Source organism: Patella vulgata, chromosome 3 (genome assembly GCF_932274485.2).
Source record: "Patella vulgata chromosome 3, xgPatVulg1.2, whole genome shotgun sequence".
Lineage (NCBI taxonomy): Eukaryota > Metazoa > Mollusca > Gastropoda > Patellidae > Patella > Patella vulgata.
This window is the reverse complement of record NC_065881.2, coordinates 67,339,509-67,365,617: the sequence shown is the minus strand read 5'-3', so window position 1 is coordinate 67,365,617 and position 26,109 is coordinate 67,339,509. Positions and strand designations below refer to the sequence as shown.

Genomic DNA, 26,109 nt, shown 5'->3' with positions numbered 1-26,109 from the left:
CTCGTCGCTGAACCAAACTGTTCTCCAGCGTTGTCGTAGCCATGCCCTGTGTGTCGGATTTGACGGTGTGGGCGTATTTCAAACCAGCAGCTCTAACGGGACGTCTGGCTCGTAATCCAGTTTTACGTAGGCATTTACGGACTGTCTGGTCTGAGATTCTACCATGGATCGTATATAATTCAGTACAATTCTAGTATGATTCTACGTCATATAGGATTTGCTGCTGCAGCAGAGGTCGCTGTTGTGAACCGTTTCCGCAAATGACGTAACCGGGTGTGACGATCCAGGGCAGTTATACTTATATATTATATACTTATATAATATAATATAAGGCCCTGGCCTGAGCTTGGACTGTCGGTACCTATCCCAAAGGCGAGAGATAGTAGTGCCTACTCTGGGAAACATTCAGTAGCCTGGCTACATCTGTCTGGGATTCGCCTGCTTGTAACCGTCCGATACCGTTGTTGCGTTGGTCTTCGTTCGGATGTGGCATCACTTGGCACGTTAACTTGAGTGTTTACATGTGGAACTATTATTATATGAACTAATTTTAAAGGCCCTGGTACAATCAAGTGAAAACAAATTTCGGCAGAAAGTATGACCAGTCAAAATTAGTGATCCTAAATTAAAAAATCAATCATGAATTTCTTTTGTCCTTACATAATGATATTAAAAACAATTGAGATTTATGGAAGGAACGATGCCGTTCAAATAAAAAAAAATGACGAAAAATGGGCTATGCGTTTCTTTCTTTGAAGAGTATATTAACACCTCCATCAGCATCTTGTAGTGGTGACCCTGTACGTATAAAGGAGAGACACTTTGAATATTATCTTAATCATTTTGATCGGGATATTAATAAAAAAAAATATCCTGCAAGAAATTTATTCAGAATTAAATGACCTTAGATCCAAACCAAAAGTATTTAAACACAATCGAATCTACGTGCATTTAAAGATTAAAACTGATCTACAGAAATACCGCTTTTGAATATATTATAATGAAGGCCGATACTCGTCGGTGCCAAAAGAGATTGGATAGACTGTCCGGTGTATGCAATTTTGTCTTGGACATCACTTACTGGCTTCTATAGATACACTGAGTTATCGTATGCGAAATGTAGAGTAGGCCTAAGAAAGACACCTTTCTTAGAACATACATCCAATCCGCTAAATATTACAGCCCCCTCGCGATAGCCTCGCCAACATGAAAAAGGATAGGCCTATCGAAAGTCGGCACTGATACCTAACCAAATATTCTGTGCTGTGAGAGTCCAACTGAATTGAACTTAGAGATATATCTAGAAATTACGTAATGACATATCCGACAAATTATCGATTTTTTAAATAATAATATTACAAAGTTGCTATATATGGCTAATCAAACGCTAAAACGGACACGTCATTTCTGCTCCTTCTAGAGCGGCTAGCAGATTTTTCCCACGCACTTTTAATAAGTGTCTATTGAAATTATACAGAATTCAAAGAGGTTGACCAGAGCCTTTAAATGTAAATGACCATGTATATTGTATTTTTAAAGGTAAAAGCAGAACAAACCTTTATAGTCCGTGCCAGGTTTAGACAGTAAGTTCCCTCTATCGGTTTCAGGTTCAAAACTACACCAAGATCCGCTCAAAAATGATGCATCTGATCCTGATACAGATTCATCTGAATCACATTTAGCTGATACGGGTTCAATCCAATAGGCTTCACCAGGAATCGGTTCTGGTAACCTACAAATGTAAAAAATATGTGTAGAAGAGATATAGCCTATTAAATGTCTTACGTCTCCCGCTATATGTTACCGGGATTCAGCCGGTCTAGACTGAAAAATGGCTTTACTCTGATTAAATTTGAAAGTAGAATAATAATAGATCTAATATATAATGTGTCTAACACTTTGTCAACAGTGAATAACCGGGGTGTTGGGTGACCGAATGGTTAACGCATGTGCATTGGATCAGAAGGTCTGTTATTGAGTCGTGGGGGTTAGGTGGCCAAATGATTAGCACGTGTGCGCTGTATCATAAGGCCTGTCATTGAGTCAACTAGCGTGGTTTCGAATCCCCGGTTGTACGTGACAAGGAGTAGGGTTGCCTGTCCAACCTCGTGGGTTTTCTCCGGGTCCTCCGGTTTCCTCCCACTGCTAAAGACCCCTACGCGCAAGGGAATTATTGAAATAAAATTAAATCATATGTTAGTCCCGAAATGGCCTAGTCTGTGTCGAGTGGACGTTAAACCCTATTTCTCTCTCTCTGTGTTATTAAGTCAAGTGCCGTGGGTTCGTTTCCTCGCTTCGGCTTGTACGTGACAAGGATTATGGTCGCCTGTCCAACCTCGTAGGTTTTTTCCAGGTCCTCCGGTTCACTCCAACTGCTAAAGAGCCCTATGCGCAAACGAATTATTGACATAAAATTGAACCACATGTTAGTTCCGAAATGGCCTAGTTTGTGTCAAGGTGACATTAAACCCCATTTCTCCCCCCTCTCACTCTTATAGAGAGAGAAAGGGAGTTTAACGTCCACTCGACACAAACTAGGTCATTTCGGGACTAACATAAATATGGTTTAATTTTATTTCAATAATTCACTTGCGCGTAGGGATCTTTAGCAGTGGGAGGAAACCGGAGGACCCGGAGAAAACCCACGAGGTTGGACAGGCGGTATAACCATCGGAAAATATTGCCTTTCGATTAAGTTTACTTGCATATTTCAGTTTAAAAAAGATAGGTTAACGGTATTTGTTTTCTGAATTTGGTCCCGAGATTGAAACTTCCAAAGAAAGAGGCCTTCAAAGTGACCAGCTCGAGGCGTGCTGCAGCCTCCGAAGGTAAGAAGACCTCCTTCGGGGGTTGGCGTCGGGAAATTAGGCCCGTAGCCAGCTTGCTAGCTTCGGAGGGACAGTTTTTAGGGGCTGGCACAGTCTACAGTAGGTATTTTAGAGCTATGGTCGGCATTTTTTTTTCGGGGGGGGGGGGGCAAAACATTTTTTCGGGGGGGGGGATTGCCCCCCCCCCCCCCTTGCCACACCTCTGGCTACGGGCCTGCGGGAAATGTTGCGTTACTTGGTATACCATGCCTTGAGACTTGGTAGGTGGATTATAACAAGAACATAGTGAGCAGCAACCAAGAACTGCGAGTAGAGAAAAACAAGCATCAAAAGTGACTTGTGTTCCTGACAAAGGATATTTCTCAATATTCGTTAGATTATGTTTACTACTGAGGAGGGAGTGGCAAACTGGGATAATCTAAGAACAAGATGATGATCAACGACCGTGGCCAAGGTGTGGCCATGGAGGTTCACGGTTGGCGTATTGGACATGAGTATGCTAACGGCTAACAGTTACTACTCAACTGTTTTAGGGGCGAACTGGGCCGAGGGGCCCATCGGCCCCGGCGGAAAAAGAATAATTTGATAAAAAAAAATTCAAAATAAATAAAATCCTTCGTCGTCTTCAATGAAAAATATAATGGACTAAATCCGAGGAGAAAAATTATCTATGAGGATAAGGTGCAGGAAGAGTGAATCAAGGTAGTTTTATTTTGTCGTTATGTCACGTGTCATGGGGTCACGGTGGCTAAGTGGGTAAGATACTGGCTCGCTAGGTTGGAGGTCGGGTGTTCGATCCAGAGCCTTGAAGTCGTGGCACACAGAATCCATACAAACATTTTCTATCAAAATCTTTCATGGTTGTTTGCTATGAAATTCTGGTAAGTCAAATAAATTTTAAAGTGTTTCCAACGATAGTAAGTAGTAAGTAGCCTTTAAGAGTGTGTTTGCGAGAGAATCATGCAAAATTGAAAAATAACGGCACAAGTGGGGTCTGGCGATTTTGACCAAACTTTGCAGTTTTTGTCATTGGGTACCCCATATACCCCACATGGAATATGAGGGTCACCAACCTTGTAGTTACGGAGAACCAGCTATGGCCATTTTAGAGTTAAAACACGTCTTTTTGCGACAAAAAAAGGCCTAAATTCAAATATTTCCCATAAATTGCCTATTGAATTTTTATTTTTTAAATTATTTTTTTATGAATGATCTTGTCTACTACTTCAATATATATGACTATTAAATTTTTCCGAAACCATTTGACGCCATGAGGAATTTATTTTGAGACATAGTTTTTGCTATGCTAAAACATATAAATTTCATGATGCTATATCTCACCCACTGCGGGGCCGAGGACAATTATATTAATAATGGAAGTTGAGGACTACTAATAATATATTATTTAGTTTTGAGAAAATGACTGGCACGGATTTCTTTCATATTAAATTTGATGGTCGAACTTGAAGAAAATGACTTCATTTCTGTCATTATTTTTCCAATAAAATCATTCATTGCCTGGATTATTAGGCCTGATAATGCCCCGTGCAACTGTCTTCCAGCAACCCTATGTATAGGGCCGGTACAGATAATTCAGGAGTTCCACAAGGATCAGTCCTTGGCCCTATCCTTTCTGTAATGTATACTAAGAATTTAGGACATATAATCGATAATTGGGTTTCTAGGACGACATTCTTATGCAGATGACACACAGCTGATTGCAAATTACTCCTTTTCAAAAACTGTTTCATCCCCTAATTATTCTGACATCAAGTTGTGTTGACGTGGCATTAAAGATATAATGACAAGAAATATGTTGATATTAAATGTAATTGAATAAGTAAATCAGAATGTATTTTATTTGGCCCAAATACACATCTGAAAAATACAAGTCCAAATGATATGGTTGTACGAGATGCAATACTTGTACCATGAAACACTGTGAAGAACTTAGGATGGGATTCAATTTAAGCATGGACAGTCACATTAGTGAAATTTGTCGACAATGTTATCTTTAGTCCAGGAACATTGGCCATATAAGACAATTGATTAGCTACTGTAACAGCTTGTTAGTAGAAACATCTAGTGCCAATATTAAAAAAAAATCAACTTGTACAAAATACCGCAGCTCGAATTGTTACCAGATTATCAAAATTCTCTCATATTATTCCTGTTCTGAAACCACTCAATAAATGAAAGAATCATCTTTAAAAGTCTGCCTTTGACGTATCAGTGTGTAAATAGCTTAGCCAACGCTTATGCAAACACAGCTCCATCAGTTGTGTTGCTCAAGGTGGAAATTAAAATCATTTGGATACGGATCGTTCTCGGTAAATCCGCATAAACTGTGGACCAATCGTCCGGAGATCATTAAATCATCTCAAATTCTTTCTTGTTTGAAATCAAAACTTAAAACCCACTTTGTCATCAGGATTAAATAAATGAATTTCATTGTATGCGCAGTGAAAATGCCGCTGTGCATGGCGTACGTGCGCTGTATAAACGAACATCATTATTATTATTTGCTAGGCCGAAGTTAGGTTTGTACTCCAGCATCCAAGATGACGGCTGAAATCAACTATTTATTTTCCCGTCTTTTCCACAAATAAAATGAGGTTTAGTAGCCAGTTATCCGAAAGAAACTACAATAGCATATTCCTGAAGCAATGGCCTGAGAAATATCTCTCTGGCCATTGCTGGATTGACTTCTGATACATGATTTTTGAAGGAAGTGTGTCTATTCTTTCCGTTCAATCAAATCTGCAAAATGACAGTCTTTCGTTTAATCTGGGTCTTCCAAAACCTTTCGTGAATCATGATGTAACGTTATGTAAACATGTTTGGGGCTCTGTTTGAACCCGAATGATATTGTTACGCAGTTGGGTATTGGTTATTAATCAGACTATTGACCAGTCATAATTTGGAACAGAAACTTGCTTTAATTGCAGCAGTGTTGATTGGGAATAGGTCTAACCAAACGAAACACTGTGAGGGGTATGCTACAATAGTGACCTTGCGCGCATATACTATTTGTTTTATATTTTTGAAATATCGCTTGATTCGTTTTTCAAGTATAGACAGATTTGTACGACCACTATATGTTAGTATAAATTACACTATTTAGTTTTTACGATTTGCTGTTTAAAAATTCATCATCCTTCTACTACTAGTACTAGATCATGAGATTATTGCCGAATTAATAAAATGTTAAAAAATGAGTCAAGAGAGATTAATTATATTTACCAAGAACAATTCTTATGGTATTTACAGTAAATTAAGCTTTTCAAACTTCAACGCTTAAAAATTTTAACGGTGTAATTGTGAGCTCGCTCAATTTTCATGATTAAATACTTAATGGAACTGGAACCCACGTTAATTTGGTTTCCAGTGCCTGTTACACAGTACAGTGTATACATAAAGCGGTGCGTTTTCGTCATTTTTGGTGAAAATCGTTATTTTGGGGAGACAAATGGAGATTATTTACTACTAAACGAGTTGCGTGCCACCCAATTTTTTTCTTGATCTTAATACTACAGATCTTTGCCTTTTCAGTCAGCATTCCAAAAAAATTCTTATACCCGCAGTGGGTGAGATATAGATATAATAAAATGGCATACCTAAATTGAGCTATTTTGGTACCTTGAAGCACTAAGTCCCTATACCAAAAACCTCTCGATGAAAGTCCATCAAACTGTACATATGTATACTCACTAATCATATCTGCTACCCAATAAAGTTTCATTAATCTACTCGCCGTGGTTTAATTGTACCCCATAATTGAAAAATGGCCAGAAAATTATGATTTTGGGGGCTTTTTTTTTGTCTAAAATTTCAAATTTTTTTTTACACTTTAAAAATGGTTTGATTGATCTAAAATTGTGGCAGTGGGGTTTGGAGGGGTTACCCATCATGCATAAACAAAATTGTGAAAATCGGTCACCCACCATGTGCCGCTCCCTGCATGATTCTCTCGCAAACACACTCTTAATTTCATAAAATTGTAAAGTCACGTGGATCACGTGACTTTTGAGCATATAAAGATGAAAAACACGTGCAAACACAAACTCTTGAGGTCAATCGATGCAAGTTTGCTTAAACTGGACACGCACACGTAACTTGAACTGGAAAAACAAATTAAAGTTGTTTTTTTCATCTTTGTTAGAAAATGCCGCGCCTTTCAAATGTAGAACGTCTACGTGCTATAGGTAGGCTCTATGCTGGTCAGTCTGTGGTCACTGTTGCAAGAGTCTTTAATTGTTCACGCCAGACAATAATTAATCTTAGAATGAGAGTGCTTCAAACTGGAACTATTGCCGACCGCCCAAGGGCGGGAGCGCCACGTGTGACGTCACTCCAGGAAGATCAAGCAATACGATTACGTCATCTTAGAAACAGATTTGTCACTGCAACCTCCACAAGTAGAGAGATGTTTGGTGGAAGGGTAACTGCACAAACTGTTCGAAATCGCTTGCAGGCTGCTGGTCTTCGAGCTCGGAGGCCCTATAATGGACCAATATTGACACCTCTTCATTGCCGTAACCGACTTGTGTGGGCCACAAGACACATAAGATTTACTCAAAGACAGTGGAATTCGGTTGTCTTTAGTGACGAATCTCGATTCACTTTGAGATTTGCCGATGGCAGGGCCCGAGTGTACCGCAGACGAGGTGAACGTTACGCTCAAGTATGCGTCAGAGAAGTTGACCGATTTGGTGGCGGCAGCGTCATGGTTTGGGGTTCTTTTTGTGCACATGGACGTTCTCCTCTTCTTGTTGTCCAAGGGAACTTAAATGCTGTCCAGTACAGGGATCAGATTTTGCAACCTGTTATTCCGTTTATGCAGAGACATGGGCCTGGACTAACGTTTCAACAAGACAATGCTCGACCCCATACAGCAATTGCTACCCAGAATTTTTTAAGAAATTCCGGTGTCCAGGTCCTGGATTGGCCGTCGCTTAGCCCCGACCTTAATCCTATTGAACACATCTGGGACGAACTGGGTCGACGTGTTCTTCAGCAAGTGAATCTACCACTGACGTTGCAGGACCTTCAACATGCTCTTGCTGAGCAGTGGCGACGTCTTCCTCGGGTAGTGTTTACTAATGTTCTGGGATCCATGAGAAGACGTTGTGTGGCATTACGAGACGCTAGAGGATGCCACCGCCCACAACCGTTACTAAATACTTTATTCCGATTGTTCTCCAAGTCTGTGAATTTCATTTTGGGGGGTACTGTGACATCACGAACGTTATCAATGTCAAGGACTTTCGGCGAGACGTATTCTTGCTTTCTGTTGATCTCAAGGTCGTCTGTGCACAACATAACACTAAAATAGTTGCCTTAAACCAAATATTAAAAATCTAGTCCCAAAAATCCCGAGTGTCAAGTTTTTAATTTGGCTGAGTATACATAAAACCATGTACTTCCTATTGGTCTATGATAAAACACATTGTTGTCAAATTGAAACTGACTTAATAGCTCTTTCATGATTAGATACTTAATGGAACTGGAACCCACGTTAATTTGGTTTCCAGTGCCTGTTACACAGTACAGTGTATACATAAAGCGGTGCGTTTTCGTCATTTTTGGTGAAAATCGTTATTTTGGGGAGACAAATGGAGATTATTTACTACTAAACGAGTTGCGTGCCACCCAATTTTTTTCTTGATCTTAATACTACAGATCTTTGCCTTTTCAGTCAGCATTCCAAAAAAATTCTTATACCCGCAGTGGGTGAGATATAGATATAATAAAATGGCATACCTAAATTGAGCTATTTTGGTACCTTGAAGCACTAAGTCCCTATACCAAAAACCTCTCGATGAAAGTCCACCAAACTGTACATATGTATACTCACTAATCATATCTGCTACCCAATAAAGTTTCATTAATCTACTCGCCGTGGTTTAATTGTACCCCATAATTGAAAAATGGCCAGAAAATGATGATTTTGGGGGCTTTTTTTTTGTCTAAAATTTCAAATTTTTTTTTACACTTTAAAAATGGTTTGATTGATCTAAAATTGCAGGCTGCTGATCTTCGAGCTCGGAGGCCCTATAATGGACCAATATTGACACCTCTTCATTGCCGTAACCGACTTGTGTGGGCCACAAGACACATAAGATTTACTCAAAGACAGTGGAATTCGGTTGTCTTTAGTGACGAATCTCGATTCACTTTGAGATTTGCCGATGGCAGGGCCCGAGTGTACCGCAGACGAGGTGAACGTTACGCTCAAGTATGCGTCAGAGAAGTTGACCGATTTGGTGGCGGCAGCGTCATGGTTTGGGGTTCTTTTTGTGCACATGGACGTTCTCCTCTTCTTGTTGTCCAAGGGAACTTAAATGCTGTCCAGTACAGGGATCAGATTTTGCAACCTGTTATTCCGTTTATGCAGAGACATGGGCCTGGACTAACGTTTCAACAAGACAATGCTCGACCCCATACAGCAATTGCTACCCAGAATTTTTTAAGAAATTCCGGTGTCCAGGTCCTGGATTGGCCGTCGCTTAGCCCCGACCTTAATCCTATTGAACACATCTGGGACGAACTGGGTCGACGTGTTCTTCAGCAAGTGAATCTACCACTGACGTTGCAGGACCTTCAACATGCTCTTGCTGAGCAGTGGCGACGTCTTCCTCGGGTAGTGTTTACTAATGTTCTGGGATCCATGAGAAGACGTTGTGTGGCATTACGAGACGCTAGAGGATGCCACCGCCCACAACCGTTACTAAATACTTTATTCCGATTGTTCTCCAAGTCTGTGAATTTCATTTTGGGGGGTACTGTGACATCACGAACGTTATCAATGTCAAGGACTTTCGGCGAGACGTATTCTTGCTTTCTGTTGATCTCAAGGTCGTCTGTGCACAACATAACACTAAAATAGTTGCCTTAAACCAAATATTAAAAATCTAGTCCCAAAAATCCCGAGTGTCAAGTTTTTAATTTGGCTGAGTATACATAAAACCATGTACTTCCTATTGGTCTATGATAAAACACATTGTTGTCAAATTGAAACTGACTTAATAGCTCTTTGGTTGACTCTTACCTGGAGACATTTCTCGACATACGCCATTGTCTGATATAAAGATCCCGAAAACATTTATAAATCAAAGATTCTTGTTCGGAGAATAAATAATTTTTGATAATTTTTTTTAAATATATACAACGCATTTATTTTGATTTTTACACAAATAAAATATATCTATGTGCATAAACAATTGAAATGCAAATGGAATTAACAATAAAAAAAACAAGACATAAATGCTATTACAATAAACAATTAAATATAATTTAAAAAATATTATGGGCAAAGCTAAAAAAAATCCAGTTGATTGTCTGACCTATATTCATCTAAATTTAACCAACCAACATTTATTTAGGCTACAAATACATATACCACCACACCAAAAGAAATCCCAAAACAGAATGTAGCCTAATATTTGAAGAATTCACTTGGGGTGAGAGCAGTGATCAAGGAGATTGGTCATTCATAAACCTTCTTACGATTTCCACATCTCTAGGAAGTACCATTGACATGGTAACCTCCTTGGGTTTACTGGCAGCTGCAAGAACTACTCCAGTTGACTTGAAAGAAGGTGTTCTTAATTCGTTCTCGGTTGGTTCACTTTTAATTGCTTTGGTTGCTATTTCGGGTGAAGAATCTACAATGACTACATCATCAAAGTTTAACATAAAATCATTAATCTTCTTGAAGTCACCTGACTGCTCACTTTCTCTTGTAGATACTTCATACTCAGCAATTTTCTCGCCGAACTCTTCGTCTAGGACTTGAGGAAGAGTTTTCATGCACAGATTATTTTGTATCTCATTATGTTCATCGTCTGTAGAAGATAATAAATGCTTTGAGGTCAGTTTCTTTTGAGTAACTGATACCTTACTGTGCTGTGAATATCGTTCTTCAAGTTTGGTGCTTGATCGAACATGCAACAGTGTGTCTGTCGAATCATGTTCGTATTCCTCTGAAGAGAAGTCTAGATGTTTAGTAACCACTTCATTGAATAGTTTGTCCACCGGTATACTTTTTACAGACGCGCAGATAGAACCTATTTTTTCTTCAATAATGAAGATATCGTTGTCCAAAGATTGTTCCTTAAATGGGGGTTCTTGTGGTCGTATTGATGGTCCAATGTCTACCGATTTTTTGCTTATGTCGAAATTGGGAGAATTGGTAGTTTCGCATGAACTAGGGTTATGTCTCTGTATTGACGTTGGTTTGATCAATGTCGATCTATTGAAAACCGACTCTTCAACTCCAGTTGCTACAAATGTTTGCTTTGTAGGCGTCAATTCCAAATGTTTTTTAGTCTGTGGTATTTCAATATAACTTGAACCATTCCTTGGTGATTTGCTGGAAAACTTTGGTAAAACCATTCTTACTTTTGATCTCTGGGGGTCGAAACTTTTTGAATTATTCTTGATTATTGGATGGTTGAATATCCCCTGAGGAACATTTGATTGTTGCCTTATCTTACAGTTATTAATGTTAATAGCAGCGGATTTTTCCGATTTGCTACGAATATTTACAACTTGTGGTATACTTGCACTCTGTGTCACAACCGGTATTTTCTCTCCAGAAAAAATGGACACCGGTGATATATTTGTGGCCGGTGACACATTTGGCATATCAACTCTCTGAAAGGGTGTGGCTGGTGATAAAATTTTCATATTATTAACTGGAATACTTTGTATATCACTTGAAGACGTTAGATATTTTGAATTATTAGCCATGTGCGAAGTTACGGTAATTGATTTTGCGTTAGTAATAGCTGTGGATGTAAAAGTTGGTGGATTCACTGGAATTAACTGAACTGGAACAGGTGAAAATTTTATGGTTGATGAAGGTACATTGTTGGGCAGAAAAATCGAGCCTGTGTTAATTGGTACTGGCCCCTTAGTCATACTAAAACGTGAATTGGGTGGTTGAACAGGCAATCTTATAACAGTACTGGCACGGACAATATTAAAAGGTACTGTTGGCGCATTTAATGAGATTCCTGGTGGTCTAACTAAAATTGAATTGCCGGTGTTTGGATTAACATTATATGGATGGATAGTGGCCAGATTACATTGACCTTGTGACACATTAATGTTTTGCATAAGCTGTGGAACTTGCGAAATAGTCTGCATTGTACCAAGTTGTGGAACTTGAGAAATTGTCTGCATATTTTGTTTAGTAAATGAAGAAGTTGGAGATGGAGCTATAGACAGAGTCACTGGTGATGTTAATGTTTCACCACTTGGACATGTATTTATTAGATTTGCTTTAGTGATACATAAAGGTGTTGATGAAAAACATAGACTTTGCTGGTTTTGTGTATAGGTTGTGTTACCATGTGATGGCTTATCATAGGAGGGTGTAGAGACACATTGTGTGGAAATTATATTACTTGTATTTGTATTTGGTAAAGCAGTAATCATTGTGACAGTTGGTCGGCTAATATCAGTAGATACAATGGTAGTACATGTATCTAGCTTAGTCATATTTTGATTTGCAGATATACCAAATGATTTGCATAATATAGATGGAGCACACTTATTATTTTTAGATGAAATAGGAATACCGGTATGAACATTTGTAGTAGAAGCTACAGAGCTTGTTATAATACATATCTTGGGTTTGATTGGCCTTGGTGTTTTGAGATTTGCTTTGGTCTCTTTACACTGATTAGCATTAGTGTCAAAATATTTCTTCTTTTTTGGTGATGGCTGATATTGTAGATCCTTTGATGTTTTATCATCCATTTCGATAGAAATATCATTAGAAAAATGTTCAGGATTTATTTTGGATGAAACTTGACAACTTTCATCTGTTTGATTTTTTAATTCCTCAAATGCACTGTCATTTACAATTGTATTGTTACTCTGATGAATACTGTGCAGATTTCCATCATCAGGTGATATTTCATTATTCAAGAATTCTTCATCAACATTTGTCTTGCTTACATCAAGATCTAAATGAAGGTTACTTAAATGGCCCATGTTATCATTAGATATTTCATAATCGAACAGCTCTTTCTTGGCAACAACATCAACTGGAATTGCATTTTTCTCGATTTGTTTGTGAGGTGGATTTGGTTGTGATTTCTTGTTGCATGTCGTTGATGTCCATTTAGTATTTGTCATAAATTCGTTGTGAACTTCTTGAAGAACATCAATTCCCAATTGTGAGAGTGCTTTCTGTAAAGACTTATTTTCGGATTCATTTTTACTGCACCAACCATACAAAAACAGAACAACTAGGCGCAACTCAGTCCCAGACACACCAGCAAATGTTAATTTATTGTCCTTATGGTGTCCTGATCGCCAAAAACGAAAACTATTCCACACGGCACTCAATAAAAGACTGTGTACTCTGTATGATGTATTATTATCTAAGGAAGAAAGTTCGAAGTCACAACTTTCATCACCACGTGTCCGCAAATTATAGAGTTCACGTATCATGCAGGCACCTATCTTATCTCTCAAATCTATACAACTACTAACCTCCATCGCTACAGTCCTACAGGCAGTTATGCTGATATGAGCATTTGAAAGTGGGGAAAAGTTTTGATGAAATCCTCCTGAACCGTCTGAATTGTAGTGTACGTGTAATATTCTCGTTCGACCAATAACCGCTGCCGACGGACCTCGGGAGACGTTCGTCAATACTTTGCCACACACCCAATTACGATTGTTGTGATTAAATATCTACATATTTCTTAATTTTATTTATATTTTTCAATTTCAAGTAAATTCCCTTCTTTTTTTTTGGGGGGGGGGGAGGGGAGTTTTCGTACCGCATTTGTAATATTATGACATCGTTCACGTTCTAAAAAAAGTATTGCGCATTAAAACCTCCCAATCACGTGATCGCTTGTTCTCGATTATCCAAAATTTCATTTGCTTTTATAATCATACATAGAATTAGAATAGTGTTTTAAATTTTGAAGTAAATTCATTGTTCTTCTTCTATATGCTAATCCGTAAGTTGTGCATCATATTTTGTTTCTATTTGTGTGCCACAATGACACCATATCATATAAAATGTTCTTGAGAAATAAAGGCCATGTACTGGTTAATCGAGGGTTGTTTTGCCCTTTATGTCTCTTTTGATTGGTTGCCGTGTGTTAATCCAATGAAAAGTCATATTTCATGAACGTGATCTAGCTATCTGGTTTGGTCCGGTTGAATCTTGCCTCATTCTGGTTGAGATTTTGAGACGACAGCATATTTTACCTGTACTAATGGTGAACAGAGATTTTCTCAAGATTGGGTCGAAAGGCAGTAAAAGCCAGCATCGCAAGGCCCTAAATCATCTTCCAAAGATGAAAGGCAAATACAATGAAGGCGAAAATAACGAAGAAACCTTCATATCGGGCGTGGTTGAAGGTTAGTTGCCCGTCCAACACTTCCCGATGTAACAAAGATGGCGTAGTCGTAAAGCAAAATGGACGGCATAATTATCATAATAACCTACTTTCGGCACAGTCAGTACAACTCGCTTGTTGTGCGTGGAGGGCTAGGTTATTGCAATAGCCATGCTATATATATGATGACTTGCGTGATCGTCAAAGCGCGAACAGATTCTGTAATTATTCATTGTGTTTTATCAAATTTATTCTACAAATTGAAATAGGCTACAAATTAGTTCTAATTCAATATAATAACAATAATATGAATAAAAAGTTCAACTCCAAATTCGGAAATTGTTTCTAGTTAGTAAGATCTAGTTTAGATTCTATAATAGTAATACATATATGTTATAATTTTGTCCATGCTGTTATTCAGGATTCTATGGTCGACCCTGGACAACAGAACAGAGAAGATTACTTTTTAGTTGGTAAGTAATTTTTTATTCATTAGGCCTAGCCATGTCATCTGTTGTTATTCAGATGACTAAAAACCCATGTTGAAATTAAAATGCAAATTTTTGCATCATGAATTTCCCTTAAATTTGGAACTCATTTTTCCAGTGAGCTTACTAATGAAACCGATTAGGACCATTGAAAATATTTTGAAATTTAATAGTATTAAATTCCTAGTAAAATTGTGGGATTCTGACTTCGACACTGACAGGTAAACTTGATTTGATTTTCAAGATATTATTTTGAACTTCGTAAGCTTATTGTTTTTTCCAGGATGAAAAATATGGGACTAAATACTTATATGTATGCTCCCAAGGATGATTCTAAACACAGGTCATTTTGGAGAGATATGTACTCCGTTGAAGAAGCAGGTAATAATGATCAGTTTTATATCTAGAATACTGATACTCATCATTAGGTTATGTAATGTAGGGCAAAACTAAATGTCCAGGTAACATTCTTTGATAAATATTGTCTAAAACTATGTACTCTACTCAGTTCTGAAATATCAAGACAATTTGGCTTGATCCACGACAACTTGCACTCCATACTTTGTGGTACTTTACAGTGTTTAAAATTTACGTCGGCCCAGCGCCGATAAATAACTTGACGGGCCGACATCTTTTTATTCTGAAGATGGTGGGTCGGCCTTGTGAGCCGACTGTTTTTGCCGGGAAAAATATGTGTCATGGATATTTTGTTCATGGTTCTATCAAATTCTCCTTTGAAAATATTTATATTGTCCCTATCCGTAATATATTTCATCCAGATATTTAACTGTATTTCATTATCGGAAATGAAAATAAAATTTTCCACCGAAAGAAATCGTGAGTGAGGTTGTGCTTGCAAATATCAGCACGCTCCCAGAGTTAGGCAGAATATTATTTAACCATTTTGATCAAGTATGGAATAGATGAATGTGTGTTCCGATAGTAAGCCTTACTTACTGTCTTATTTGTCTTTATCCGATATTGAATACACATGCATAATCCGGCATATTATAATTCCTTCAATTGTGAAATCCAAATGTGTGCTACTAAACTAGGTCAGTCCATCTACTGTACTGTCATGAATCCAATAATAAAAATTTACATGATATAAATTCTTTGTCTTGTAAAAATGAAATTGAAAAAGCAGAGCTGAAAATTCCCTGAAAGCCTAACTACTGGTAACAATACAATTCCAGTGATGTAAAAACGAGTGGCCTTTCTCGCCATTCTTTCTAAATCTCGTGATTTACTAGCAGGCTTGATTATCAAGTCTATTTCTTTAATGACGATTTCACTACCGTAATGGAGACCCAAGTCTTCGAAAACAGGCACGTACAATATGTCATATAGAAAGAATAACAAAGAGTTTATGGTTTCATAAATATGGACTATCCCAACGTGTGACATCAGGTCAGTTTAATAATGATAAAAAATGATGTGTCGTCTGTCAAACAGCAGTGATAGTTTACTTTCATTTTGAAAGAGGTCACAGTCTTTCATTTCACAGTTCCACACGTCATGATGAATGAAAAATAAAATGATTGTTGCTACCGGACAGTAAATTTAACATGTTTATTGAAATGTAAGACATTAATCTATGTCTGGAAGGACAATATTTTCTGTTAATTTTCGGAGAGTGTAAGGGCCATTTTAATCCGTAATCTTCAGATTTCTATGTGAATGGAATTTCGAGATATTATATTGTCAGTACTAATAGACCTATATATAATCATTAAGATTATTACAACTACAAGTAAATATTTATTTATTACAGAAAAAAATAAATATCAAGTCTGGATAAAATAGGGGTGGAATGATTTTTATCTTTCTATATACAAAGTATTAACATTAAATCCTTCAAAAGTTAAAATTGTAATGTGTACAGCCAATCAATATTGAATACATATTTTAACTTTTAAACCTGTCCCAAATGGCTAGAACTTAGAAATAAAGGCATTTGGGGTGGGGTAGTGTACGTGTGTTTTGTTTATATTTATTGGGCCCACAACTTAATGTTAGGACCTACAACTTTCGTGAATGGCGTCTACCAGCGAGTTCTATTGGCCTACAACTTTTCTTGACGAATTTTATACACTGGTACTTTATTCCATTTTTATGCCAACAAATTATTTTGATGTTAAATGAGTGTCTTATTTATTTTAGAAAATCTGACTAATCTCATAGAAGCAGCTACAGAAAATGATATAACGTTTGTATATGCCATATCTCCAGGATTAGATATGACATTTTCAGGGACCAAAGATGTCACTTGTTTAAAAAGAAAACTTGAACAGGTATAGTAATAAAATAAAGACTTAGTTAAATGGATAGCCTACTTAAAATTATGGGTCTAGTATCTTTGAAGGTTTATAAGCGTGTCACTTCTGTCTGACAGAATACAAGGTTGGTTCTTTGTCTACATGTACCTTGAATAGTGGAGGGGGAGATGTTGCTTAAGACACCTGATCATAAACTAATTATTCAATTAAACATCATTTCACAGTTTCGGCTATGTTGAGGTTGTCTTTGAACTTGTTTGTTGAAGCCTTATGTTCTATATTTATTTTTCAGGTTTCAACATTTGGGTGTCCAGCCTTTGCTTTACTCTTTGATGATATTGATCCAGAAATCAGTGAAGCAGACAAAAGTGTCTTTCAGTCATATGCATGTGCTCAAGTTTCAGTTACAAACGAAGTTTATGAATATTTAAATCAACCTAAGTTCCTCTTTTGTCCAACAGGTAAGTTTGAGAATAGAGGCTGCAATAAGATTACTAGAACTCTGTAGAAGTGCTGACATGTTTCGGTACGCCAGTTCCAAAACATGTAATTAGTCCAACCCCTTTGAATTTTCTTTGTTGGTGTTAGGGAACACGTATTGCCATGTGGCCAAAGTTGAAAATGTTACTACTACTTCATGGGTAGTGAAGTAATAAATTATGTGGAATTAGCCGACATGTCATATAATTAATCTTACATCATTTTCGAATCAAACTTATAGGAACTAGTCTTTGTGACAGGATGACCAAGGGAGAACAAATTATAAATAACATATTGGTGCTATTTATTTTTCGTTTTGGTGTTCAGTAGTATTTAATAGTGAGATTAGCAAATGAGGATTGTGTAATGATTGTTAGTTACATGAATTTAAATTCAATAATCCATACTTTTTTTATTTCAAGAATATTGTGCTGGTAGGGCTGTACCTAATGCAATAATCCATATTTTTTTTATTTCTAGAATATTGTGCTAGTAGGGCTGTACCTAATGTAAAATCCTCAGAATACCTGAATACTATTGGTGCAAAATTATTACCAGGAATTGATGTTATGTGGACAGGTTTGTTATTCTTACATAGGTATTACTAGTCTTTGCTGATTAAGACACTAAGAGTTTCATTTTCTAATTAAGACCAGGGTTGATGTTGGTTTTAAATTTTGTTAATACATGTATAAAATGAATTGAGAATAATAACCCCAGTATACTATTTCTTCAATCCAGCTCCACCATGGACCTGTGCAATATGCATTCTTGACCAAACCGAAAATGTCTACAAAGACAGTATGTAGTTGAATTATGAAAAGATTGGCAGTGTTTTGACATACCCTATGACCTTTACAAGGGCTGAGAACCTGACTAATGCTTTTAGTTGTAGCCAATGTGAATGTGATGCTTTTAGTTTGCTTAAACCAATCGTCTTAATTAGATATTTTCCTTATTTTCAGGATCTAAAGTAGTTAGTAAGAGGATTACAATTCAGTCATTAGAAGAAATAGGGTCTGTATTAAGACGTCCTCCACTTATATGGGACAATATTCATGCCAATGATTATGATCCACGTAGAATTTTCTTGGGGCCATACGATGGTAGATCACCTGAAATAATCCCGTATCTTAGAGGGGTTATGACCAATCCTAACTGTGAATTTGAATCTAATTATGTTGCCTGTCATACTCTGGCTCAGTGGTGTTTGTCAAATGTTGATGGTGTAAAGAAAGACATCATTCCTGGTAAGTCTACTTCTATTATATTAAGTGGGGGGTTGGATGGCTGAATGGTTAGTATGTGCGGGCTGCATCGTAAGGTCTGCATTGAGTCAACTGACATGGTTTCGGTTCCCTGGTTGTACGTAACAAGGAGTAGGGTCGTCTGTCCAACCTCATGGTAGGGTGACCCACCATAAATAAATATCTCCAAATATCTCTACAATTACGCCACAATATTTATTTATATGCCAAGCCTCAGAACAGTTTCACACAATTATAGTCACTAAATAAATGATCATGTTGTACTTAATAAGCTATGACCATTAATCATCTATAAATAATAGACTGAAAACTGGTTCCAAGTGTCGTCCATAACATCCAGACACTTTTGAGTAAAAGATAGGTTACATGCCCTTGTTTTGAAATTAGTCTCGCTTAACCAGTCGATCGACCATTCTACGTCTCATTGACAAGTCGGGATAATCAAGACTACTTTTTTACGAAACATAACAGAAAGCTAGAACAAGAAATTGAATTTAGAAATAAGCACTTTAGCCAACTCAACAATTGTTTTAAGAAACTTGTAAAAGTAAAATGAAACTACTGCTAGTATCATGTTCCTGCTAACGAAAGTGATTCAGAGATATTATTTGTACTAAACCAAAAGATGCCGCTCTTAACGGTACAGTTAATGATAAAGCAATTTAAAAAATAAAACAAACATAATTTCTAAAGCTGTTGTAATAACCAAGAAGCTAAATTTTACTGCTATTCAAAATCGTCAACAATAGACGGCTGTAATTGTTGATATTATTGTAGAGAATTGCACTTGCCATGGTTATTTATCGACTCAAAGAGAGTGCGGGGTAGTCAGAAATCAGTTTGAGACACGCAACTGAAGCGTGCACATTTAGTCGTGTCGAGACCAACTTTCTGTAGAGTGCACTATTCACCCTACTCATGGGTATTTTCCAGGTCCTCCGGTTTCCTCCCACTGCTAAAGACACCTACGCGCAAGCGAATTATTGAAATGAAATTAAACCATATGTTAGTCCCGAAATGACCTATAGTTTGTGTCAATTGGACATTAAACCCCATTATTAAGTTATAACTGTGGTTTCACCAATGTTATATATGCACATTGTGTATTCTTATCTTGGAATGTTATTGAAATTAATAGCATTAATTATACAAAATCAGAAGTTACTTTAAGTGCTTTTTTTTTACTGCCAAAGATCATAACATTTTTAACATTTAAAGCAATTCAAGATTTAATTTGTTTTTGTTTACAGAAGACCGGCTCAGTCCTATTGCCGCAGACATTAAACTAGAGACAGAAAGTGATTTTGGATCTGATGAGGACATTCCCTGTCGATTAGATGCCAGATACCAACCACATAGAGCCTTGAAAACGGCAATCAATGATTGGTTAATGGAATTTTCTTCTACACGAACACCCCCTAAAAAACCTGTTGTAGCTGCTTCTATACCCTTATCTGTCAATACTTGTGTTGCCAGTACACCTACATCATGTTCATTTCCCGAAACTAGTGAAAACGGTTTACCTGTTACAGCTCTATCAATGCCTGATAGTGGTAATATGATGATAGATAATCAATCTTATTTACAGCCTGCCACAATGAATGTTGTCAATAGTTTAATTGATGAAGACTTGTCAGATGTTTCCAATTCAACAGAGTCTTTACCAGATCTAGAACCCATGGATTGTATTCCTCCCTCTAATACATCTTCTGCTAATAATACTGAATTAACCAAAAACTCTTCGGCCGATAGCTTAATGCAGGTTGAGATATCTAGTGAAAAGAAATCTGACACAGTAGAAGGTTTATCATATGATGATGTTAGTTTGTTGGTAGATTTATTTTATATGCCATTTGAGTTTGGATCAACAGCTACAGCTCTACTGCAAGATTTACATTGGTTGAGTAATAATGCTCATACTCTTTGTGAAAACCAGAAAGATGAGGTACTTTATTTTATAGTATATCATTTCACAAAATAATGTTCTGTAAAATAAATTAAAAGCTAACTGCTATTTTGTAAGTTTATAGTTTAAAGCACTTAGTATCTTTGAGGGAAATGAATACCATACATGTATATAGCCATAATATAGCTAGATTTGTAATTATTTTCTTTTGTGTAGAAAAGAGAATGGTTTGTTGTTGCTAAAAAGTTTAAAGATACAGTAGACAGAGTTGAAGTTTTGGCCGACAAAATAAATGATATACCAAACAAATCATTGTCCAAAGAACTATATCCTTATTTATGGGATGTAAGAGGCATTCTACAACTCTGTTCGGCCTACGTAGATTGGATTGGTATGTTATATAGTAAAATGATTAACTGTAGTCTTTTCAAAAGAACGCATTTGTCGACATACCAAATCATATTTATAATTTTAATACATACATGTAATTGATTTCAGTAAAAACATAATTTTAAAAATCAAAATATTTTCCATTTTCTGCATCTTTGAAAATATGTGGTCGACAAGTGCACACTTCCAATTCTCAAGGCATATGTAAAAATTGTATACATATAAATATAGAGTTTTTATGAAGTACTCAACTCTACAATTTGTATGTATGTATATGACTTTATGTATGTGCTGTGATTATCAATGGTGATGGTGTCTTGGTACAATACATGTATGTAGACGTTAAAACATGGAAAAAATGAAAACTTTGTTTCCAGTTACTTGGCAAGCAAATTTGTTTGGTAGATATTATTTTTTTTACTTATATTTGGCTCTACTGTTCTTGCAAAGGAAAAGAACGTAATGGAATAGATTCAACATTGAAACTGAATTATTGGATTGAATTTAGTGTACCAGTGTATATCAGTATGGTAATCTATAGTGCTTGTTGATATTCATATGTTTGATCATTTAATGTTCATATCTTGTGAATTTTACAACTACTGCTCTTTCATTCTGTTTTTGTGTATGCACACAATTTTAGTGGGGAAAAAATGTGGGACCTTTTTTCGTTAAAGAATAAAATTTGTCAAGTAATCTGAAACACATGTATTTCTTTTTGCCACATGTACATGTATTACTACTTTAATCTTAGTTCATTTAGATGATGTACTTCAAGTTCAACTTTTTTTATTATACAGCCAATATTAATCTATCTTTTTTTCTCTTTATTTTTGACAGGCCTTGGACATGTACCCTTTGTTTCATCAAGTCATCTACAAAACAGATATACATGTACGCATCTTTACTATTTCTTCAAGTACCGTATTAAGTGTTTTAATGAAGCTGTGTACACTTTTGAATCTTAACCATACTAATTTATTCACAGGTTCCAGTTAAATATTAAAACCAATTAATAAAAAATTGAGCTGGTTTGGTATGATGTCTTGCACTTAGCCGATATGCTATAGTTAATCTCGGCAAAGTGTAAACATACACACCTGGTTGGTAGTAGTCACTGTAAACATAAAAAATTATCAAATTAAATTTGGTTTAAAAACCCCATTTTATTCCTTTTGTAAAAGTGATAGCATGTAAATTTTGAATGCATGTTCACACCTAGTACTAACCAGGCTGTAAAAAATATCTACTTTCTCAAGTACAAGCTTACAACCATATTATTTCGTTTGCAATCAACTTTCAATTGGTAAATGGCACCGTTGTTATATACTGATTAAAAATGAAAGTTATTCTGCTCTGAAATGATATGAAAACCCACATTTGTGGGAAGACAGATATTTGAACAGCTGGTCCTATATCATACAAAAAATAGTTATTTTGATGATTTCAAAAACCAATACTTTGTTGCTAAATTTAGAAATTTTTCTTCCCGATTTGTTTGGAAGGCCAGCCTTCATTTCTGTCGCAATTAAATAAAAAAAAACTGTACACAGCTTCAATATGGGAGTGGAGCAGAATTAGTTGGCATGAAATTATCAAGTTTAAACCAAGTAAGGTAAGGTAAATTGTGGATAGATAAGCCTATAAGGTGTTCATTCAAGGTAATAAATATATCAGATGATTTTCTTTGTTTTTCTTTTTATGGAAATGACTAGTTTCACTAATTATCTGGTTATTTTTGTTCACAGGGCAAACAAAGAGTTACAGAGATGCATATAGTAGTGGTGACCAGGAACCTTGGGTTTTCCGAGGCGGGTTACAGTCTGAACTACAAGTATGTATTTTAAAAGTGTACAGCAGAATGAAAGACACCAGTTCACACTAATATATAAATTTTTGTTTCTTTTCTTCAGCTGGTGTATTAAGTCTTTATAACCATATCTCAAGGTAGTTTGTTTTCAGATTTTGCTGTGCTGCGCTGCAATGCTCTGCTGTTCGCATAATTTTTATTTCAATTGTTACAAGAAAAGGATACATACATTGCATTCAATTGTCATTTAAGATTCATAACAGCTGTATAATACAAACTGTAGCATAAGGTTAATTTTGATCTATTTTCTATTCACTTTAAGTAGAAAGTTCAGGAAATATGATCATTTTGGCAGAATAATTTTTTACAGGAATTGTTTGTAAATACAAGTAGTTATATCAAACTGTGACTTATGGCTGTTATTAATTGTAATTTTACATTACATTGAATAGAAATGAACAATTTAACTGAATATATGTATCTTTTGCAAATGGCTTAATACTTTTATTTCAGTGCGCTGCGATTTGCTAGTCAGAAATTGTATGGAAATGAAAGTTTTATGTATTTATCGAGTTTGTGCATTGAATTTTTGAGCAGATATAGAAAATGATGTGTTATGTGAAATGCAATGAAAAATCGAAAATATGATTAAAAATTATACAAGATATGAAAACTCTTAAAAACTTTACTCATTTCCATACAATATAATCTGAGCATTAAACTAACCTTGAGATATGGTATAATGGACTTGACATCAGCTAGAAGATAGACAACAAACTTTACATGATTAGCTGTTGATAATACTGGTTTCTGTTCATTTTTTTTATTTTCTCTTGGTCTCAACAAGACTTTTTACAATTCTCAGTATTCTCTAAAACCCAAGACCAAGAGATTATAAAACATAATATGAATGTTGTAATGGTTGTAATTGTTGTGATTTATATCAGTTGAAACTGTGAACATAAAACCTGAAATTCTTACAATTGGTATTTTTGTTTTGTTAAATTTGTTCAATTTTCACAGTTAAATTGATATATTTAATTTATGCTATCAATTAATAATGATTTTTGTTAACAGCGTATGCTACCAATTGATACAGCACATGATCTGTTCATAATGAAACCACCCGAAGTTGTATCAACTGTTAAATATCATTACAGACCTTATTCAAGTTCTGATGAGGTAATTGTCTTATAAATCAAAACATCTTTCCTTTTAATGTTTTCAAAATGGATTTTAGTTTAATGATGTACAATTAAAAATTAATATATTTTGGGAGTGTATTTCCAGACTTGCATCTGCTCATTACTTGGCATTGGTCAATAAAAATAAAATTGAAATAACTAATGTAATTAAATCAGATCAGATCGGATATTGATAAATAACAAAATAAATAACAAAGACAGATTTTGGTTTACTGTGTGCTCAAGCATGTTTGTCAGGAACTTAATTATGGAATCATATTTTGTAGAGATCTGTTTACAATATCTGCCTCAAGACCTGTGATGATGGTATGGATGGAACTGAGGTTTTTCCTGAAAATCTGGATTTGATTGGCGACAGGTGATTGATTACTGCACTGTTATATCACAGAAAGTTGTTTAATGTCCAGATCTAACCTTTAACCACCAGAATGGCATTCAAAACAGTCCCTGGATTTAATTACCTGGAAAATTAGATTGCTTTAGTATGGCTTGCAGAAGCCTGTATTGACCTTTTATGGTTATTTTGAGTGCTAATGGAAATGGACATATATAAATAAAACTTTTGTCAGAATCTGTAAAAAAAAGTCCTTTTTAGTGAGAAGGCTGCATTCTTAAAATAGTTTGCGTTTTAGACATTAGGACCAGATACTCCTTCCATGCAGTCAACTATTCCAAAACCATCAAAAAGCAAGCATGGGAAGGAGTCGGCACACAGAGCTGATGGTGTTGTGCCCTTGGATTGAGGTATTCTGTGGTGTGGGTATTATGATCTCAAGACATTGGGTACTATAGTAAATTGTCTTTGCATTTATTATTACCCAATTCATAATTGTCATTTCAGATATCTTGGGCAATTTATAAATGTAAGTCCAGAATATTGTTTTGTTGTGGAAGATGATGAAGGTGTATGTGGCTATGCTCTAGCAGCACTAGACAGTAAAACATTGTATCAGAAGAGTAATATGGAATGGAAACCAGCAATGTGTGATAAATATCCTAAACCTAACAAAGAAGAAATGACACCAGCTGATGTAAGTTTAACATTACAAATATTTTGATTTTATAAGAAAATATGACCATGTAGAATTTATACGAATTAAAAGATAATTTATAAAGTTTTAGGTTAGAAATTATATCTGTTAATTGGTTTATTTTCAGGAAGTTATTCAGAGTTTTCACAGCGATCCTGCTAGGGTACCTGAAACGATGTACTCAATGGCCCCATCTGTAATCAGATTAGATATTCTACCTAATCGCATCAATGATGTGTCTGTGGCTAAAAGACTTTTAGCTTGTGCTCTTTCTGGACTTAAAACCAATGGTTCTGCTGGTGTGCATTGTGAATTAAATATAGGTGATAAATATATGTTGGATTTTTATGGAAAACTTGGTTTCTTTCCGTTGGCCGGCCCAGAAAGTGCATCTGAAGACGTTGTTTATTTGGGCCGACTATTATGATAGAAAAAGACTTTTCGGAACAGCTTGAAACTTGGTTGTGATGTTAAAGAATTTATTGCTACCAATTCTCTCTCATCTGTGATATTATAAGAAAATCAAGGACACTATTTGTTATTCCATAAATATTCTAAGTGTGATTCTGTAAGACAAAGAGTCACCCTTAATCATGATGATATATTTGCTTGTGTCAATATTGTTTTGTTTTGTAATAGTTATTTATTTTGTGTGTTGAATGAACGATTATGATAATGTGTTGAATTTGTGATGTTTAAATAAAAATGTGATGTAGCTCCATAAGGAGGATAATATTGTTCAATGACTTCCTTTACAATAAATATTAAACCTTTTTTGTACATTTAGGATTAAGCATTGAATCAGAATTTGATGCAAGTTTCAAGGCTATGAAATAAACATTAATGTTTTTGCTGTCAAGTAACATAATAAATATTCTGTTGTAAGAAAAAATGTACCGTTTTGAATAAATGGAATTAAAAATTGAAGTTTTGTGGTTTTTGATTGAGTATCATTGGAATTGTGAACCTATTTTTTTTCATTCAGTATAACCCTTTTACCCAAGCTGACAAGAAGCTTGCATTTGAAGCAAATCGGTTAACAGAATCTCTAT

At 35.8% G+C, this 26,109-nt stretch overlaps 1 protein-coding gene across 2 annotated transcripts; it reads left to right on the top strand.

The window, feature by feature from the left end:
* Positions 1 to 14,020: 14,020 nt before the first annotated feature.
* On the top strand, positions 14,021 to 25,984 carry LOC126815731 (protein O-GlcNAcase). 2 transcript variants are annotated; one of them, XM_050541627.2, is made up of 15 exons: positions 14,021 to 14,222; positions 14,622 to 14,673; positions 14,972 to 15,069; positions 16,852 to 16,982; positions 17,260 to 17,428; positions 17,928 to 18,026; positions 18,413 to 18,697; positions 19,966 to 20,660; positions 20,838 to 21,012; positions 21,852 to 21,905; positions 22,760 to 22,845; positions 23,899 to 24,003; positions 24,293 to 24,384; positions 24,868 to 25,057; positions 25,185 to 25,984. In XM_050541627.2, the coding sequence occupies exons 1-15, from the start codon at positions 14,078 to 14,080 to the stop codon at positions 25,482 to 25,484; spliced, it is 2,676 nt and encodes an 891-aa protein (XP_050397584.1). In that variant the 5' UTR covers positions 14,021 to 14,077; the 3' UTR covers positions 25,485 to 25,984. The 2 variants fall into 2 exon arrangements, with proteins under 2 accessions (XP_050397584.1, XP_050397585.1); XM_050541628.2 differs by lacking the exon at positions 21,852 to 21,905.
* Positions 25,985 to 26,109: the final 125 nt, after the last annotated feature.